The 21248-nt window shown below is 41.0% G+C and overlaps 1 protein-coding gene and 1 long non-coding RNA gene across 7 annotated transcripts in view; both read right to left on the bottom strand.

The window, feature by feature from the left end:
* Positions 1 to 1904: 1904 nt before the first annotated feature.
* Positions 1905 to 6951, bottom strand: LOC311033691. 2 transcript variants are annotated; one of them, XR_014599529.1, is made up of 5 exons: positions 6916 to 6951; positions 6470 to 6680; positions 6131 to 6368; positions 2091 to 2296; positions 1905 to 2010 (listed from the first exon to the last, which is right to left on the bottom strand). It is a non-coding gene; the product is annotated as an uncharacterized lncRNA (long non-coding RNA). The 2 variants fall into 2 exon arrangements; XR_014599528.1 differs by having other exon boundaries at positions 6131 to 6680.
* Positions 6952 to 18118: 11167 nt separating this feature from the next.
* Positions 18119 to 21248, bottom strand: part of fgf13a (fibroblast growth factor 13a) — a 131951-nt gene continuing 128821 nt past the window's right edge. For all 5 annotated transcript variants that reach the window (XM_084086078.1, XM_084086076.1, XM_084086079.1 and 2 more), the window contains one exon: positions 18119 to 20356. In XM_084086078.1, coding sequence (XP_083942204.1) covers positions 20220 to 20356 — 137 coding nt within the window. In that variant the 3' untranslated portion in view covers positions 18119 to 20219. The remainder of the gene's footprint in view (positions 20357 to 21248) is intronic.

The following is a 21248-nucleotide window of genomic DNA, read 5'->3' as shown; positions in this document are numbered from 1 at the left end:
CATTCAAAGTCCTTCAATATACCTTATGCTGAACAAGAGGTAAACAAATCAAGCAATGCATTTTTAGCAATGGTCCTGTCCTTGTATCACTACAAAACACCTGCTTAGCTGCTAAAGTAGCTAACAAAAGTTTGTAGCAACTCACCAATGTTATCAGAAAGGAACGCTTAGCCCTCTGGCAAGACTGAGATGATGGGCAAGGTGTGTGTGCTGTCTTGTGTGGATTCCATATGTATTTAGATTAGTATTAATTTGTTTGGGCTCTGTGACTCTGTCGCTCTCAGTGATCTCTCCTGCAGTGCAGCTGCAGTGCAGGTTGCCAGGTTGGTTCTGTGGGAATAGGGATTCACAGCAGAGAATGTGGCAGAGACAGAGAACGGGCGGGGCAAGTAGTAGAGGGGTGTCATGTGATTGGGGGAATTCATCTGTCAGTCTTCATATCCTTGGCTGGCTATGCGCTTGTAGATATGCTATCTTTGTCGTGAAAATATGTGCAAATTGTTGAATATATATTTATATATTTTTAAGTGAACATTTGTAACTCAAATCTTTGCTTCTGAGGGAGTCTACAAATTGTTTTAAAAAATGATGCTATATCAGTGGTTCTCAAACTTTTTCATGTCAAGGACCCCCAAAGTGATATGTATTTGAACACGGACGTAGGGGAGACCATGTTGTTCCAGGGACCCCCGCCTAGAAGCAAAGATTTGAGTTACAAATGTTCGCTTTAAAAGAATATACATATTCAATACATATATTTTTTAATAGCAGTTCTACTTGAGCTCAGAATCATGGTCAGTGAGCTCAGTTCGGGGCTCTCCCCCAGGCTGGCAGAGGGAGAGTAGTGCCCAGGATTACAGCTTAGTCAATTGGCACTGGGTGAAAAAAATGGGATACAAAAATCGTGGGATAAAAAGAGAAAAGAAAGTGTATTTGAAACAAAACATTAAACAGATCACTAATAGGCTTACACACCTAATTAACACTCAGTGATGTTTGTCATTTTTTTATAATACTTTTCAATCTGTATTTCATGAACCGATAACAAACCAAGCTAACCGTCCATAAACTCAACACAATATTAGTCCGGCCGTTTCGAGCAAAAATCGTACACTTTACGATAAAAGCATGACATTTGGCACACCGTTAGGGCATGCCATAAGGAACATTTTTGGCTATAGGGCCATCGCAGTTTTGTCCTGTGGTAACTATGGCAGCCATTTTCCAAAATGGCCGCCACCTGCTGTCATTTTACCAATAACTCAGGTGCTAGACCACCTAGGATCTTGATTCTGGTGACTAATCCTACATTTTCAAGGATGAGGAATACAGTGGTACTATTTACAACATGCTACTACCTAACTACATATATCTGGCATTCAGTTAATTAGATAATTGTAAACCCCTCAAAATATGTAATGATGTAGTACAGTAGCCTACATGTTTTCAAACTGACACGTGAGAGTCAAGAATGCAGTACTTCACTGTTTTCACTCTTTTATTAGTAGTAGTATTGCATAATTATTTTAAATGGACTATAAGACACAACAAAGACAGAGTACTCATGAGTCATAGCCTAATGGCATATAGACCAATTATTTGTTTACCAACATTGAGACTGGACGCACAGGTGAATGTTTCACGCAATCAATTCTCAACCTGTTGTTTTGGGGTGCGCTGGTTTCAGCACACCCCAACCCCCTCTTGTGTGTTGGCTAGTGAGGTGCGTCCTAGCGAGACCTGATAGAATGGGTTTCATTGCGCACATACTGGTTCCGCACATAATGGTTCTTAGCAGTGTGACGTCGTCTGTTAAGGGGTCTATTCAATAAAGCCAGATAATCTACACAATGTTAGTTGCACAGTCCACCACAGTAGCAAAGGGTAGTACACTGAAGTGCTGACTTAACACATCTGCATTGTCCACTGCATCCCTTTTTGCAACCACAGCGGAAGAGTTCCCGACAGGCCAGGCTCGCTTCTGTGTGGTCCAGTGCACTTCCCATCCTCCTGTCAAAATTAGAATCAGATTTATTGTCAGATCACAGGTTTACAAGTGTAAAGAAGTGGATTAAATTATTTGCATTCACCTGTCTCCTTCCTCTTCCACCCCCATTCACCTGGGGATGGGAGTTCAGGGGCTGCAACCATCGCCTGTCCCCAGCAGTGGCCAGCTTGGTAGGCTGCCCTCTTAGTATGTTGAATCAGTGCAGCTCGTGTTGGGGGGAGTCCATCAATTGTTCTGCTCTTCTAGGTGAATAGCTGCTTCCGTGCCTGATTCACTGATGCCTGGCCGCTAGTATGGTCATAGAGCAATACCACAAATGGTCAGTATCATTATCATGGTCAGTATCATGGTCAGTATAATGGTCTCATGGTCAGTACCAAGGTCAGTACTGTGGTCAAATGCATTAATCTGTGGGGCTATTTGCCCTTGTTTAAGGAGAATTAAGGAGTCAAGGCATTTCTTCTCCTCAGTTGATTTTATTAAGGAGAGAAGATAATTACTTACATGGTTACACAGGACAGGTCATGGCAGCTTTCAGCAGGAAAAGAGAGAGAACTCAGCTCAGAGTGGATATTTATACCCAGTGTCTATGCACATGCATGCTGTTCCTATAGGTTTGTGCATGTGGTGTGTGTGCTCTGAACCAGATGTCTAAACAGTGTGTATCCTATGTGTGTGTGTGCATGTATGGATGTACTTCAGTGTGCACGTAGGTATGTGTGTTACATCCTCTTGTTTGTGTATGTGTGTGTGTGTGTGTCCATTGTGCAGAAGAGCAACACCCCAAGATCCTAGAGGTCAGCTAAGGTCAGATGCCCTCTGGGAAGCATCCTTTGAACTGGACATCTAGTGTTCTCTGGAATGTGCTGTAGACCACTCAATATCAGCCTCATGTCTCTGTGTGTGTGTGTTCAGATTGGCTCTATAAGTCCATAAATGTGTATCAATATTTACCACAGTACCATGATCAGTATCATGGTCAGTATCAAGGTCAGTATCATGGTCAGTACCATGGTCAGTATCAGTACCATGGTCAGTATCATGGTCAGTATCATGGTCAGTATCAAGGTCAGTATCATGGTCAGTACCATGGTCAGTATCAGTACCATGGTCAGTATCATGGTCAGTATCATGGTCGGTATCATGACCAGTATCATGGCCAGTATCATGGTTAATTATGGTCAGTACCATGGTCAGTATCAGTATCATGGTCCATACCATGGTCAGTATCATGGTCAGTACCATGGTCAGTATCATGGTCAGTTTCATGGTCACCATGATACTGACCATGATATTGATATGATACTGACCATAATTAACCATGACACTGGCCATGATACTGGCCATGATACCGACCATGATACTGACCATGATTCTGACATTAAACTGACCATGATACTGACCATGATACTGACCATGAAACTGACATTCTACAGACCATGATAAGTACATGATATTGACATTATACCGACCATGATACTGACCATCATACTTGCCAGGAAAAAACAATTTGAGCCGTTATTGTCTCCGCCAGGTTGAAAGGCATGGCGAGAGAGTATGTTTTACCCCTGTCCGTCCGTCCGTCCGTCCGTGTGTCTGTCTGTGAACAGCTAATCTCTGGCACCGTTAGCCCGGTTTATTACTGTAAATGGTCAGTATCAGTACCATGGTCAGTACCATGGTCAGTATCATGGTCGGTATCATGACCAGTATCATGGCCAGTATCATGGTTAATTATGGTCACACACCTGTGGATTATACCAGGAAAAATGACTTGGACTTATGAGGAATCATACCAGCGGAAAAAAAACCCTTCAGGTGTACAGTTTGTGACAAAAGCTTTAGTCAAAATGCTAATCTTAAAAAACACATGTTGATACACAGGAGAAAGGGTTTTAAATGTACTCTTTGTGGCAAAAGCTTTAGTCAAAATGCTAAAGATTACTTTTTGTTGCTCTCCTTCATGGAGCTACTTGCGGATTATACCAGGGTCAGTCCACCCTTAGGTGAACACGCACTGACCCTGCACCTTAATCCCCATGTATAATGCACAAACTTTTTTTGATTTTTCATTATTGCGCTCTTTTTCTCTCTAAGCACCTTAGCGTCTATAAGTATATCATGCACAGTATACATACATTGCTGCTATGCTCAGGCACCTTAGTTTGTCTCTTATCTCAGGTACTTTGTAAATATGTAGATAACTTGTTTTTGGCCTTCTATTGTTCTCTGTTGATCTCCTTCCCACTTAACCCCCTACCCCTCTTCTTTTTCTCTCTCCCCACTCTTCTTTCTACGGAATTTAACGTTGCGATGGGAGTGTTGTACAAAAACGAATTTCACCCACTTGTTTACCTTGTAAACCTGTGATGTGACAATAAACCTGATTCTGATTCTGTCAGTACCATGGTCAGTATCAGTACCATGGTCAGTATCAGTATCATGGTCCATACCATGGTCAGTATCATGGTCAGTATCAGTACCATGGTCAGTACCATGGTCAGTATCATGGTCAGTTTCATGGTCACCATGATACTGACCATGATATTGATATGATACTGACCATAATTAACCATGATACTGGCCATGATACCGGCCATGATACCGACCATGATACTGACATTAAACTGACCATGATACTGACCATGAAACTGACATTCTACAGACCATGATACGTACATGATATTGACATTATACCGACCATCATACTTGCCAGGAAACAACAATTTGAGCCGTTATTGTCTCCGCCAGGCCGAAAGGCATGGCGAGAGAGTATGTTTTACCCCTGTCCGTCCGTCCGTCTGTGTGTCTGTCTGTGAACAGCTAATCTCTGGCACCGTTAGCCCGGTTTATTACTGTAAATGTATTACATTATGAGCAGTTATTACATTATGAGTTGCTACAGCAACTCATAATGTAATAACGGCTCATAATGTAATAAACTAAATGTAATAAAAGCTCATAATGTAATAAACTAAATGTAATAAAAGCTCATAATGTAATAATCAGCTCATAATGTAATAAAATCATGAGCCCATAATGTAATAATGTGTTACATTAAGAATCTTGCGTAGCCACTCATAATGTAATAACACTGCATAATGTAACCAGAAAAAGTGCTCCTCGGGGCACAGGTCTCCGCCAGGTCAGGGAGGTTATTGTGGCCTCCTGGTGGCGCTATAATAGGCCAATGTGAAAAGGGTCTATTTCTTCTTAGGCCTTTCAATTGGACACTTTATTCATGATTTGAGGCATTTTGTTCAAAACGAACCAATCCTGCAAACTTTGGAAGCCAATCTTAGCCAATCAGGATAGAATATAAAAAATCGAGAGAGACCCGTGTTGATCACATGACTATATAGATACTGTGTACCGATTTGCATGAGGTTTGGACAAAATCTGTAGGAGTGATATCCAAAAATGTGTTTTGCACAAATCGGCCTCCTGGTGGCGCTATAACAGGACAATCTGAAAATTTTGGGGCAGATGTTCGGGTTTGGCATCCAGGGAGTGTGTTTGCACAGTTTTGCAGCGGCCGGGCTAACAGACACACGGACAGACACACGGACGGACGGACACACGGACGGACAGGGGTGACCATGATTAATATGATGTAACACTTCACTTTTCTCAACAATATGAGACATTACTACATTATGAACTTTTATTACATTATAAGCGGCCACGTGAGATTTATAATGTAACACATTATTACTGTAGTAACTGAGTAGTACCACTGTGATATGCCTGCCACCTCCCGCTTGTGGAGGAGGCAGGAGGAACCCCTAAACCTTATACTGTTCAACTTCCCTTAAACAGGAACAATTATTTTACTAGAGGCAGTTTGTGGAAAAATATAACAACTTTATTACCATAAAATTACAAAACACATCACTGTCTATTACAAACTAGGACAACAATTAAGGTATTTAAGGCAAGGTATTTAGTATTAAAATGGCAATCTAACAGTTACCTCTCACATTATAAGGAAGGGCGGGTGCACACAGTGAATACCAAAATAACTAGGGGAAAAGAAAAGGGGACAGGCCTCAAAGAAATTATGCAATATAAATACAAAACTCAAATACAAAACATGCAGTGCCAGGTTATATGAATACACACCAATAAAACCAAAGGGGTCCCCAGTGCAGTCCCAAGCTGAGAGGAGAGCCGTGTGCAGCAGGGCGGACCCGGCCTTGAACAGGGTTACATGAATTAAACTGTAACAGAGAAACAGTTAAAATATGCCAATATGGATAAATGTTAAAACCTATGCCTACAGTGTACCTTGGCTAGATGGCTCAAACAAACAAAACAAAAAGAGTAAATTAACAGTGGAAAACAGTGGCCGGTGTGGTCCCTTTAAGGAGACAAACAAAACGCATTAGTTGCCAGCCCTAGTATCACACTATAAAACATTATATTCAAATCATTAAAAGAACAAAACAGCTTAAAACCTACTTTGTGTTGCAGTAATGGTGCACACAATGCAAGGCCAAGGCGAGGGGGCAACCTCAACACCAGAGCTGCTGTATAAAAGACAGTGATGTTACAAACTAAAATACACTAAAATCCACAAAGAGGCAATGCATAAAATGTATACTGCTTTACCCGTGTCTCCAGGTAGGGCAGATAGAACAGACACCACCAGGAGGTCACTTCATTTGTAAAACTGAAATAATAAATAAATGCATTAAAATAAGATAATAAAACACAATGCTGTTGGCTAAATTAAAGTGCTAAAGAGCATGGGAAGCCTCCATGTGCTCAACAGAAAATAGGCAACCAAACAAACAAAAGCCAGTAGTAACATGTGCTCAAACAATAAGCTAAACATTAGCATGAGCTACAACAAACAAAAGGGTCGCACAAAGTAGCAGATCTACAAGGTTCAGTTTTTGGCCTACCATGTGTTCTCCTTCTCCCTGCATGAACCATGCTGCCTACAGCAGAGACAAATGGCTCTCTACTGGGAGGAGCTGGCTTTTATACGTCCTGGTCATGGTGGTCAGGTGCAGTGGGTGCACCAGTCACCTAGATTCCCACATTACATTATAGAAAAATCTGTTATTACGTTATGCGCTAATTCTTTTATTACATTATGAGCTGATTATTACATTATGAGTTTTTATTACATTTAAATTATTACATTATGAACCATTATTACATTATGAGCCGTTATTACATTATGAGTTGCTACAAGGTGCAATTGGGAACGTCATCCTTAACCCGCATTTTAGAATTTAGATGGACAGTGAAAATGTTCTTCAGGAGCCTTGAACCCCAAACCTTCTGCTTTCAGACCCTGTGTTTATCTCTTAAGCCACGCTGGCATGGAAGGTACAATTGGGAACGTCATCCTTAACCCGCCTTTTAGAATTTAGATGGACAGTGAAAATGTTCTTCAGGAGCCTTGAACCCCAAACTTTCTACTTTCAGACCCTGTGTTTAACTCTTGAGCCACGCTGGCATGGAAAGTACAATTGGGAACGTCATCCTTAACCCACCTTTTAGAATTTAGATGGACAGTGAAAATGTTCTTCAGGAGCCTTGAACACCAAACCTTCTACTTTCAGACCCTGTGTTTAACTCTTGAGCCATGCGGGCATGGAAAGTACAATTGGGAACGTCATCCTTAACCCGCCTTTTAGAATTTAGATGGACAGTGAAAATGTTCTTCAGGAGCCTTGAAACCCAAACTTTCTGTTCTCAGGCCCTGCGTTTATCTCTTGAGCCACGCTGGCATGGAAGTTACAATTGGGAACATCATCCTTTACCCGCCCTTTAGAATTTAGATGGCCAGTGAAAATGTTCTTCAGGAGCTTTGAACCCCAAACCTTCTGCTTTCAGACACTGTGTTTGTGAGCCACACAGGTATGGATAATACAAAAGAGAACGTAATACTTAAACCACCTTTTAGAAGTTAGATGGACAGTGAAAATGTGCTCCAGATTTCATAGATAGCCTCATAGACCACAGCGCTGGCATACAAGTTGCAATTGGGGATGTAATACTTAACTCACCTTTGACAATTTAGATGGAAAGTGAAAAATGCTCTTTGGGAGTTTTGAACCCAGAACCTTTGGATTATAAACCCCTGATTTATCATTTGAGCCACGTTGGCATACAAGTTGCAATTGGGGATGTAATACTTAACTCACCTTTGACAATTTAGATGGGAAGTGAAAAATGCTCTGTGGGAGTTTTGAACCCAGAACCTTTGGATTATAAACCCCTGATTTATCATTTGAGCCATGTTGGCATGGAAGAAGAAATCGGGAATGTAATAGTTAACTCATCTTTCACAATTTAGATGGAAAGTGAAAAATGCTCTTTGGGAGCTTTGAACCTAGAACTTTTGGAATATAAACCCCTGATTTATCATTTGAGCCATGTTAGTTGGGTCATCTGTGGCACTTCCGTGACCGTGGAGAGCGAAGGTCCGTTTCTCAATGGATTTGTCATCTAGGAGGGTTATTAAACAAATTTAGCCAGGGTGTATTTTTAAAAGGGGCGGGGAATTTTTTTGAGAGACCAAAATCCAAAATGGCGACCGTGAAAATGAACTTTTTAATGGTTTGACCTACAAAGATGCACAATACATGGTTTCAGAGCTTATTTTGGTCAAGGAATACATATTTGGTGTTTATATAATGATTTGACCTTCAAATGCAAGATGGCTGCCAATTATGAGCTCCAAAAGGTTTTTCTTTCAAAATCGTCACAGAGCCTTCTTATTAGGCTCTAATGAAAGCTCTGCTCATGATGAGTTGAATAAGATACAGTATAAGTACACAGAAGTCATCTCTGAGGTCAATACAGTCAATGTTTGTGTGTAAACAACAGTTACTGAGTTGCAGTTTCCCATTAAATAGTGTACAGTAGGCTACTGAGAATATGGTGTCCAGTTCATCCCCGGTAACTTGGGGCAACGGATAAATTGACTGATATCCTTAGTGATGCTTCCCTTTGCAGACTAACTTCTAGAAAAACAAGTTAAAACCACCAGGAAACCTGTAACTCTCAGCCAACAGCATAGCTCAACTGGTAGAGTGTCTGTCCAATAACATGACTTGACTTGACTTGACTTGACTTGACTTGAGTGGGTTCGATTCCCACTCGAGTCAAGTGTCCCCGGTAACTTGGGGCAACGGATAAATTGTTAGTAAAAGTTACCGGGGACACTTGACTCAAGTGGGAATCGAACCCACTCAAGTCAAGTCATGTTATTGGACAGACGCTCTACCAGTTGAGCTAAGCTGTTGGCTGAGAGTTACAGGTTTCATGGTGGTTTTAACTTGTTTTTCTAGAAGTTAGTCTGCAAAGGAAAGCATCACAGTAAAGACACCAGTGGGATTTGAACTCATGGCCTCTGGATCATGTATACTGCGTCTCAACCAATTGAGCTAACAGATGGCTGACAAGTACAGCCTTCCTGGTAGTTTTCAGTTGATCTTCTGGAAGCCAGTCTGCAAAGGAAAGAATCATAGGAAATACATCAATGGGATTTGAACTCATGGCCTCTGGATCATGAATACTGCGTCTCAACCCATTGAGCTAACAGATGGCTGACAAGTACAGCCTTCCTGGTAGTTTTCAGTTGATCTTCTGGAAGCCAGTCTGCAAAGGAAAGAATCATAGGAAAGACATCAATGGGATTTGAACTCATGGCCTCTGGATCATGTATACTGCGTCTCAACCCATTGAGCTAACAGATGGCTGACAAGTACAGCCTTCCTGGTAGTTTTCAGTTGATCTTCTGGAAGCCAGTCTGCAAAGGAAAGAATCATAGGAAAGACATCAATGGGATTTGAACTCATGGCCTCTGGATCATGAATACTGCGTCTCAACCCATTGAGCTAACAGATGGCTGACAAGTACAGCCTTCCTGGTAGTTTTCAGTTGATCTTCTGGAAGCCAGTCTGCAAAGGAAAGAATCATAGGAAAGACATCAATGGGATTTGAACTCATGGCCTCTGGATCATGTATACTGCGTCTCAACCCATTGAGCTAACAGTTGGATGACAAATATAGCCTTCCTGGTAGTTTTCATTTGATCTTCTGGAAGCCAGTCTGCAAAGGAAAGAATCATAGGAAAGACATCAATGGGATTTGAACTCATGGCCTCTGGATCATGAATACTGCATCTCAACCCATTGAGCTAACAGATGGCTGACAAGTACAGCCTTCCTGGTGCTTTGACTTGAACAACAAACAAGACAAATAACTTTTAAAAAATGTGTTACAGCATAAATATAAATCTTTTTCATGGGGGGCCCTGACACTACATCTTTTCACATTGGGGTCCACTGCCCAAATACATGTCAATTTGGGGGGTTGACAACAAAACATTTCAGAACCACAGATTCCAAGGAAACAGCTGTAGGTGAATGGATAGAGTCACTGACTAGTGAGCCGCAGGTAACAGGTTCAAGCCTCAGCTACAGCAGCAAGTCAGGATGTCAAATCAAATAGGTATTATTAGGAGTGAAATGGTTGTGTTTCTTCACCCCAACTGCACATGACATCAGTTTACATGTATATGTTATTTTCAGTGATGAAGACAAACCGCACAGACGTTCACTGTACTTAAGTACATTTTGTAAACTTATGACTCTGAGTAGAGTATAGCCTGACTTAAACAAACAAATAACAACTTAGTATAGTCAGATTATTTTGTACACAACTTACATTTTGTAATCAAACTACCGAAACGAAAGTTGGTCACCACCGAAACGAAAGTTAAATCCGAAATAATCACTAAGTGTGGAGGCCAAAATCGTCCCCCCAAAAACCTGTTAGGAGTACGTTTCAGGCAATTTAGAGTTGATTGGTAGTACTTTGTAGTGACTTTTTTGGTCCCTAACACCACAAATGGTTTACATACTCTTTACGAATGTCTTACGCATCATTTGCTTAACATGAATGATAATTCTAGTAATTGTTTGGTGTCTGCATTCATGAAAGCCAGGTAGTTTGCAACAGGTAAGGAGAAAGTCCACATTAACAGACAGTCATAAATGATGAACTGTCTTCACTTTACTGTAGGGCACATAATAACATGTACAAAGGATTTATAGATATTTTAGGAATGTTTTACAAAGCATGTTAAACATGAACAAACACATTAACAGACAGTTGTAAATGATGAACTGTCTTCACTTTACTATAGGGCACATAATAACATGTACTAAGGATTTATAGATACTTTAGGAATGTTTAACAAAGCATATGTTAAACATGAACAAGCTACCAATAGCTTGTATATTATGTAACATCAGTTACAAATGATTTAATAATCATTTACAGATGTATTATACATGGCTTATTCATGAATAGTTACTAATACCTTTATAGATGATTTGTAACCGTAGTTATAAAGGTTTTAGTAATCATTTACAAATGTCAATAAACAGGTTGTTAATGATTTGTTAATAGTCTACAAACTGCTTATAAACGTTTATAAATGCTTTAGAATGGGTCGTTACAAATGATTTAATAATCTTTAACAGATGTATATAAATGGCTTATTCATGAATAGTTCACTACTTACTAATACTTTACAAATGATTTGTAACTGTAGTTATAAAGGTTTTAGTAATCATTTACGAATGTCAACAAACAGGTTGTTAATGATTTGTTAATAGTTTACAAACTACTTATAAACGTTTATAAATGCTTTATAACGGGTCATTATTGTAAAGTGCTACCAAAACATCTGTTGAAAAAAAAACATGCAACAGATGGTTGGAGAGTAAACAGAGGGATGTTTAATGTCATCAAAATACAAATCCGTTATTGTCATATCTTATAGTCATTAAATAGAGTTGCATCTTCCATATCAGTGTGGCTCAGGAGATATACCAGGGATTTATAAGCTGAAGGTTTAGAGTTTGAAACTCCTTAATATAATTTTTCACTCTCTATCTAAAATCGAAGAGGTTGGTTAAGTATTGCATTCTTACGTGAGTTTTCCATGTTCGTGTGGCTCGAGGTATTATTCAGGGTTTTATAAATAAAAGGTTCAGGGATCAAACCTCATGAAGAACATTATCATCACTTTATCTAAATTCTAAAAGGGGGGTTAAATATTACATTCTCGATTGCATCTTCAATGCCAGTGTGGCTAAAACGTTAAATCAGTGCTTTATAAACAGAAAGTTTAAGGGCCTAAACTCCAGAAGAAAAAAAATCACACTCCGTCTAAATTCTCAAAGGTGGGTGAAGTAATACATTATCTATTGCTTCTTCCATGCCAGCTAGCACGTGAGATAAATCAGTGATTTATAAACCGTTGGTTAAGCCAAATTACCATGGAAGATGCAACTGAGAATGTAATAATTGACCCACATTTTAAAATTTAGATGGAGAGTTATAAATGTTTTTCAGGAGATTTGAACTCTAAACTTTAGGTTTATAAACTCCTGATTTATCGCTTGAGTCATACTGGCATAGAACATATGTTACTTACTTTTTACTTGGACTTAGTGAGTGATTTTTATTTATTTTATATTTAATTATAAGATATACTATATTTAATAAATACCCTTTGTTTTGCCGTTTTCAAAAAAGTTTTTTCACAGATGGTCATAATTCACCAGGACCCTGGATGGCTTGATTCTAGGCTTAAAATAATTGATATAAATATGTTTGGAAATGTCAATGGGAAAAATGCATTGACTATTTTGAAGTGGAACCAGAAAATGTCCGCCACTTCTATGCCCTATAGCGCCATTATGAGGCCGACTGTCCCATTCTAATGAATGGAGCCTGGAGATTGGCGAGAGAAAATGAAGAGGGGCGTCGCGCCATAGGTACAATGAGGTGCCTCATATCAAGAGGTTTCTGCCCGACAGCAACGATAACAGAGGCGTAGGCTATTAGTTCCCATCTCATGGCCGTCGCTGCTGAGGCAGACGTCAAAAGACCGAATGGATGTTTGCTCTTGCTTTTAGATTATGAGTAAACCTTTACATTTGTCCGAGTAATTATGTCTAAAATGTTCAGCAGGGTTTGGCGATATTCGATTCAAAGACTAATCATTCTTAAGTGAATTAGACTTTCAGTTCATACTTTAAATCATTTAGTTGAAAATGGATTCATCCCAATTGTGTTATTGTAGTGGTGCCCAAAACCCACACATAAAAAAAAATCACACCCTGTGTGAAGGAAGCGGTGCCTTTGGGGCGGGCCTTAACTCATTTCAGTTCGTCCCTATTGGTGGTCTGAGTCTTACCAAATTTGTACTTGGTAGCATGCTGCAAACTGGAATGATGGCTGTTTAAAGCCCAGCCAATGGGCAGACAGAGGGGGTGGGGCTTAAGTAATGACAGTTAGTCCCTATTGCTGGCTTTAGTCCATGTACAAAATTTGTACTCCATAGCATGCTGCGAACTTGAGTTATGGCTGTTTGAAGGCCAGCCAATGGGAAGACAGAGGGGGCGGGGCTTCAGCAATTCATGCTGGTCCCTATTGGTGGTCTAAGTCCACATACCAAATGTGGACTTGGTGGCATGCTGCAAACTGGAGTTATAGCTGTTTAAAATCCCGTGCTCATCCCGTGCTCATACGGGCGCTGGGGGTCCCTGGACCCCTCTTTGATAACTTCATCAATTCATGCTCGTGCCTATTGGTGGTCTAAGTCCACATACCAAATGTGGACTTGGTGGCATGCTGCAAACTGGAGTTATAGCTGTTTAAAATCCCGTGCTCATCCCGTGCTCATACGGGCGCTGGGGGTCCCTCGACCCCTCTTTGATAACGTCATCAATTCATGCTCGTCCCTATTGGTGGTCTAAGTCCACATACCAAATTTGGACTTGGTGGCATGCTGCAAACTGAAGTTATAGCTGTTTGCTTCTTTGCCGTGCTCATCCCGTGCTCACACAAACGGACCCACGGACACGCAGACAGAGTCAAACGTAGAGCGGTTGGCACCGCTAAAAAAATCTGGCTACACCTAGTAAATTATGCCACCATAGTAAATAACCCACACTTTTGCTATTCAAATAAAACTGAGCAGACACATGTTACCAATAGTGACCACCATGCATTCTCTTAGCATTCTCTTTGTAGAACTTAGCTTTTACCTTATTTCAAGGAGCTGATTTTCCCCTCCAGTGCATTTGATGGCAGGGACCCATGATGTAGAGGCTCTATAAAATAGAGGCCATGGATTCTAGAGCAAGTCAGGGCACGGATCCAGTGAGTCACTGCCAGGTCCAGGAGGACGTTAACAGTGAAATAGTGAACAGCCAGCCTTTTAGGCATTTGCTGCGGTTCTATTCATCATGTACTGTGCTGAAGGTACAGAAAATTCACTATGTTTTTGATGCTAAAGGCACATTTTCAGTTTCAGAATAGAGAAGGTAGGCTACAATGCTGTACAAGGCGAAAGACTTGCTGTACCATATAACAACAAAACAGTTTATTTTCTGAATTTGAAGGAAATTACCCATGTGTGCCACTATCCAAATAAGGCCATTGCACTTCCATTGCTTTGTTGTTTAGATGTGGCAAGGTTTAACATAAGATTTCAAACATTTTGGTCTGCATTCAACTGATCAGTGCATGGAGTCTTTAATGGAGACATACAGTGATAATTGTCATGCCAAAGGTTAAAACAATGACATTCTGTGCTACATTATCTATTCCTGCTGTCAGCAAAATGTGCTATAATTTGTTAATTTTATCATTTGGAGGTCAGAAAGATGTACAGAAAGTTTGTAGGCAATTTTGCCTTTCACCAGAGACAGGTGTATTAGCCTCTTCTAGCGGTGTTTGCTGCTTTTAATTTCCCAATCAAAGTTGATTGATTCATTGAAACTAAACAGGGAAAACAAACTGCCATGCAACTATGATATGCCCAAATAATACACTACATTGTTTTTGGAAAACTAGTTATAAAGGGGGGTTACTAATCACTTAAACTACCAAAACGAACGATACATTACCCTCTTTATATTTGAATTAAATACAAAATTAACACTAGCCACAAACTGCCATGCAACTATGATATGCCCAAATAATACACTACATTGTTTTTGGAAAACTAGTTATAAAGGGGGGTTACTAATCACTTAAACTACCAAAACGAACGATACATTACCCTCTTTATATTTGAATTAAATACAAAATTAACACTAGCCAAAAAAGGGCAGGACCTCAAGCCCCCCTTGGGCCCCATCTGACCGTTCCTGCTCCCCAATAGTGCTTCAGTCTGTCTGACGTTTGCATTCCTTTTTCATGTCAAATGTTTGACACTGTTTGCCCTCATCATTCTCAACGTGCCCCATGGTCAGAAATCAGAGCGGGGCGATCACTTGCATGCTCTCTCATTAGAGGACTTGTTTCTTCAACAGATGACAGGAGACAGAAAGCTGCCCTTATTAACACAGTCATGTAGGTTAACTACGTGTCATTTCAGCATTCAATCACTCTTCCCCATCTTGTCTTGCCGTTTGAGGGCTCAGCAGGCAATTAGGATTATACATCACGCCCTCTCTGCACACATACCGTATGTGTTGTTAGGTGTTTTGCTCATCAAATTAGTGTTGCCTCTGTAGGGGCTAATTATATCAAGTGCTGAGTCTGTGAGAACGCCACATACAGTACAGCACCTTAAGCTTAATTTATACTCAATCGCTCGACATGGTTGTTTGCCGAAAATAACAGATATTCAAGTTATCGTTACGCCATATCGCAACGCGTTGTCAGCATGGAAATCTGTGATTTTTGGCAAGCGATACCGTTGTGGGATGGAGTGTATATTTTATTAGGCCTTATTCAGAGGGAACACAGAGGCGGAATATGTAAGCAAGCCTCATTTATACCACCAGTGGGGGAACATTTTTAAATGTGACTGTACGTCACTGTTTCTAGAGGCTTATCACATGCAACAGGGAACAGACCAGTGGCTGAGGAGGATGGATTTACACATGCATCTTTTGAAGCAAAAGTTGCTAAGTGGCCAACTCTGGTACTGCAAGTTTGGGCCCAAAACATGAACGAGCTAAATAGGCTCGACTCACGCACAGGCTTGCACATGGAGGTAAGGCAAGGCAAGTTTATTTGTATAGTACATTTCAACAACAAGGCAATTCAATGTTCTTTACATAAAACATTAAGCAAAAGAAAGATGTTATTACAGGACATTTGAATTCAGTAAAAGTTTAAAATTTAAACATCTATCTCCTTAATAGGATGGAAGGTAGGAAGGAAGATAGTTTGTGATGTAGACGCATAAAGGACACTGATGCGCATGCTTATGGGCCCATTATGTCATCAAATCCATTGGCCCAAACTCAGAATAAGGGGAGTATAGGAGGGGAGTATGCACCTCTGTCTGAATTTATGACATCATGCCGACTGCACTGCACCGCCAGGACTTCATCTACAGGAGATTGCACAATACATGTGACGCATGTGGTCAGTCTGCTTTCTCTTTTTATTATGCTATTGGAATACACTTTTTAGTATGGTACAGTATTAAAGGGGCTACACCATGAATTTCATTTTTTTTTAGGTTTTTAGTATTTTTTGGGCTCCCCAGTGTCTCTTGTACCCAAAAAAAATAATATTTTTTTAACATTCAGTCATTCATGCTCATTTCATGGATTTCCTGAATGGGCGTGTCTGAACAGGCCATTTCAGAATGGCAGGGCAAGTGTCACTTGCCCTGATTTTGCATTGATGATGGCCAGACAGAATTGCTCAGTAGCTCCCCCCTGCCCAATAGGACGTTTTGGTATTGCAGCTGAAAAAGCTTGGAATGACAGACAGTCAGATTGTGAGAAAAAATATCTGGATGTTTTTTAGGCTTACAACCTGTTTAAAACGTATTAGGGGGCAATATTTATATATAATATTTTTTTTTTTAATTAATGGTGTAGCCCCTTTAACCATTTAAAGGTGTGCAAGTGATTGTTAAAAAGTTAAAGCTTTATATTCTGATAGTAATCATTGCTATCCACACGTTTCCTAGGGTGTTGTGGGATTCACTTCCTGTCGATTTGATCCCTGATACCTGATCAAATCGACAGAAAGTGATGCCCACAACGCCCTAGGAAACTTGTGGATAGAGTGTTTGTCCAGTAACAGGGGTCTCCCCGCCTCTCCTAGTCTTTAGTAAACAGAAACTACATTTTGAGGTCGGGATACCAATATTATCCAATCAGGAGAGATAACTCCACAAAGATCATTTATCAGCTTCAATTTTATAGTGTTCTGGTTCCCTACATTTTTGGTTTTGTTCCATCACTTCCAATTTCACTCCTTTATCCTTTATTCCACTTATACTATTTTGCCTCTAATGACATGCCCAAAATGGGGACGCTGGGTTGAAAGTGGTTATAAGTGCCTTGAGCAGCTTCACAAAGTGAAAACATGGTATAAGGCTAAACAAGCACGTGACATGTACCAATTGTAAACTGTAACCTGCCATGGGACTGCAGATGTAAATTGGCTGAAGCAAAATCTGGAACAATACATCAAATGACAACATTTATGTTTAATATTGAACATGGTCGCTTACAAGTGCAAACCGATAGCTAAATGGATAGGGTGCATAACTCCTCTAATGCCTGACATCAAGTAGCCAACCTGGTTTGATTCCACGTTTGGCCGGACAAGTTGCTACATGTTTCATTGCTGTATGTTTCAAATGAAGCCTCACCCCCCCCCCCCCCCAAAAAAAAAGAACACAGTCCCCTAGAAATAAACAAATAACCCAGGTATTGCTTTATTACACTGACCAGGAGACCTGTAAGCTCGTCCACCAGTCTGGACTCTGCAGGAAATTACAGTAAAGTCTGCATTTAAGCTCAAGGTGATTCATCTGTGTCACTTGTGTAATCTGAACAGCTTATCATCCTGTAACGTGTCATACACACACACACACACACACACACACACACACACACACACACACACACACACACACACACACACACACACACACACACACACACACACACACACACACACACACACACACACACACACACACACACACACCAGTCCCATGCATGCCGAATTGTATCTGCAACCTGAAATATATGGACTGCACACACATTCGAGGCGATGACGCAAAAGAGGAAAAAGCCAAACATATTTTAAAATTAAATCTTAATATAAACATTTTTATTTAGTGCATTTTGTGTATACAACAAATAATAAAACAACTGGAAGGTACCAGACAGCCATGTCAGCCTGTCGTGTGTTTTTTTTTTTTCTTTGTTTGTTTTTCAAATCAGATTGATCCTGGTAACTTGGAACACATGATCCAACATGGGGTAATACACATAGCCTACATCATGCAGCTCTAGACCAGAATCCCCTGCCTTCTCCCATGCAACAGATATTCACCCAATAAAAACCCCCTCCGGTGGAGACCCATGACAAAGAAAGCCTCCCCGAAGCATGTGCTAATAAAGAAGCTGAAGGGAAAGAGTACATAGCCCACAAAAAAGGGTCCTTTTTGTACACAATTGTGTGTTGTACATGCCCTGTGCAAGAGAGGGAAGTTTTTTTTTTCTTTTCTTATAGTATATATATGTTTTACTTTTTTTTTGCACTTTTACAAATGACATATCCTATAAAATGTTAAGCCACCTAAAATTCCACAGTATTCATTTCTTTAAATATAGAAAATTGTCACCACGATAAGTTACTCAAACACATAACAAGATTCCTTGGAAGGATCTCGCACCATATTCCTATATGGTGGACAAATTCGGCCGATAATGGTCGACAACGAGACGAGACAAGACTGGGTAGGGGGTGGGTGGGGGGGAGGTCCGAAGTATGTCACACAAACACGGGGGAGGAAGAGACAGATCTTGGGCTGGGCATGTACAGAGACATGTGACACAATAGAAACAGAAGGGATGTGGGGGGGGACACAGTCACTTTGTACCTCTGTCTGAGAACGTATCAGCAGAAAGCACTAGACCACCAAGCAGGTTGCCAACTTCCACAGGTTTGAAAAAATAAAAAATAGAAATCATCCTTTTTTCCGCTGATCCTCTCTTCCTTGATATTGTTTCTATCCCTCATCAAAAATGCGCGATAAGAAATAAAAAATAAACTCCCAGCTGTGCCTCTACTGTATACTGGCTTGGTTTCTGAACGGTTTAAAGGGACACTCTTTCAGTTCTGTCTTTGGTGTGCTGGAACCCCTTTCAATGGCGGAACAGCAACAGAAATACAAATACTGAGGAAAGGAGGATGGAAGGATTACAACGTGTGTGTGTGTGTGTGTGTGTGTGTGTGTGTGTGTGTGTGTGTGTGTGTGTGTGTGTGTGTGTGTGTGTGTGTGTGTGTGTGTGTGTGTGTGTGTTGGGGGGGGGGGGGGGGGGAGGGGCGAACAAAACACAATAAACAAATAATAAAACGTTCTCAGCTAATTCCCAAAAATTGTGAAAGCAAGGTTGCAGCCGTGGCATCTCAGAAAAATAAAGAGAAACAAAACAAAACAAGCAAGAGCCACGCTGTCCCTCACACTTCAGATCAGCTTGAACATAGGCTTTGTTTTCCCATGCTAGAGAGCTCAGTCTCTGAGCGTGTGCACTAGAATGCAGGAGAGCTACCGTCTGGCTGGCTGGCTGCAGCTCCAGCAGGGCTGGGCTGCGCTCCGGCACCAGGGAGGACATAGGCATCGTATTCACAGAAGCTTGGATGAGACAGAGGATTGGGGTGTGGGGGTGAGGGGGGGCACGTACTCCTCTACTGTACCGTACCTCTGCAGCCTATGACAGGCTGCCTTTGAATGCCTGCCTGCCTCCCTCCCTGTCTGAAATGGTTGGTGACAGTGACATAAGCAAACGTTATGTTATTGTCCCTTGGAAATAAATTAAAATCATAATAATAATAATAAGGCTAAAGTTGAGCTAACTGGTCATGTGACCAACAGAAGAAATGAAACAAATGTTGTTGTTTTTTCATATTTAAAAAAAAAAAGTCAAGAATGGTTAATGTTGTTGATGTTGTACTATTGATGTTGTGTCGAGAAGGAAATAAAGATTAGAATAAGATGTTTACCTAATCATGATCAGTGTTGCGTGTAGGGTGGTGCATGAGAGTGTGTGTATGCTTGTGTTGTCATAGCTAATCCCGAACTGCTGATAGGAGACAGAAGTCTGCTTGAATTCACGCTCTGCTGGAGGTAAGGTTTTCGTCGTTCTGCCCGGCGGCCCGGCTCTGGCAGGCCCGGCTACGTGGACTCATGCTGGCTCACAGCCTTGCCTCCGTTGAGCGCAGCTGAGGCACTCCGGCTCTTGGTGGGCGTGCCGCTGCCGGAGCGGGAGAACTCCGTCAGGTCGTGGAGGGATGGCTCTCTGTACATGGCCACTGTGGAAATACAGGAATGAGAACACGTTGTAAACATGGACGAGGTTATGGCAGAAAATAAAGTCCAGCGCCTGATCTATTCAGTCTAACAATGCTCAACAGTCCCGTACTGCATTATGGAGAGACAAAAACAAAAACATACGTAAGCCTGCAAGCATAGCCTACTCAAAACGAAGCCAACTTTTTTTTCAGCTTTGGCAGAGTTTGCTGAACCGATGGAAGAACAAAACTATTTTATACTCGCTACAGCTCAGATCAGCTCTGAGTTCTGAATGTTAGACCCCACGTACTCAATAGTCTGCTTAGCAACACTGCGGTTCACTTGAGCCACTGAAGAATTGTGTACAGTACTGGAATGGTGATTTTACCACCTGGATCTCCTCGAGATCGAATTTGACAAGGAGGTTTTGCCGTTTCTTGCAAACATGTTTATGGCCTCTCAGAGAGGGATTAGAGGGTGTTAATCTCCTAACCTCCACATTCAGCCAGCAGAATGCGGAAACAAAACAAAATAAATCACGGCCACCTTGAACTTCTTACCAGTCACACACGATGTTCACCTAGTGGAGGTGTTTGCTGCAGCCTTTAGTTTTCTGGCTGGCCAGTCGTAGACATATACAATGCCAAATGCGGGATACTCATGGACGAACTGTAATGGCATCTGCGCAAATCGGTGTTATCAAGCATATATATCATAAGCCTGAAGGGCCACAACACTCCGCTTGGGCTTACAAATGTATTTGTGCTTGATATGGAATAGCTCTTATGGGGCAAGCCGTCTAGTCTAGTAGCTATCTGTCTTGTGTCTGTGTGCGTCAGGTAATCTTGCAAATCAATCTGGACTAATCAGTGCCAAAAAGTGTAAAAAGTTAAGTTATTGCCACAGAATGGC

This window comes from Gymnoscopelus microlampas (assembly GCF_963454915.1).
Source record: "Gymnoscopelus microlampas genome assembly, chromosome: 18".
Taxonomy (NCBI): domain Eukaryota; kingdom Metazoa; phylum Chordata; class Actinopteri; order Myctophiformes; family Myctophidae; genus Gymnoscopelus; species Gymnoscopelus microlampas.
Note: the sequence above shows the minus strand (reverse complement) of the source record. Positions and strands in the feature narration are given on the sequence as shown.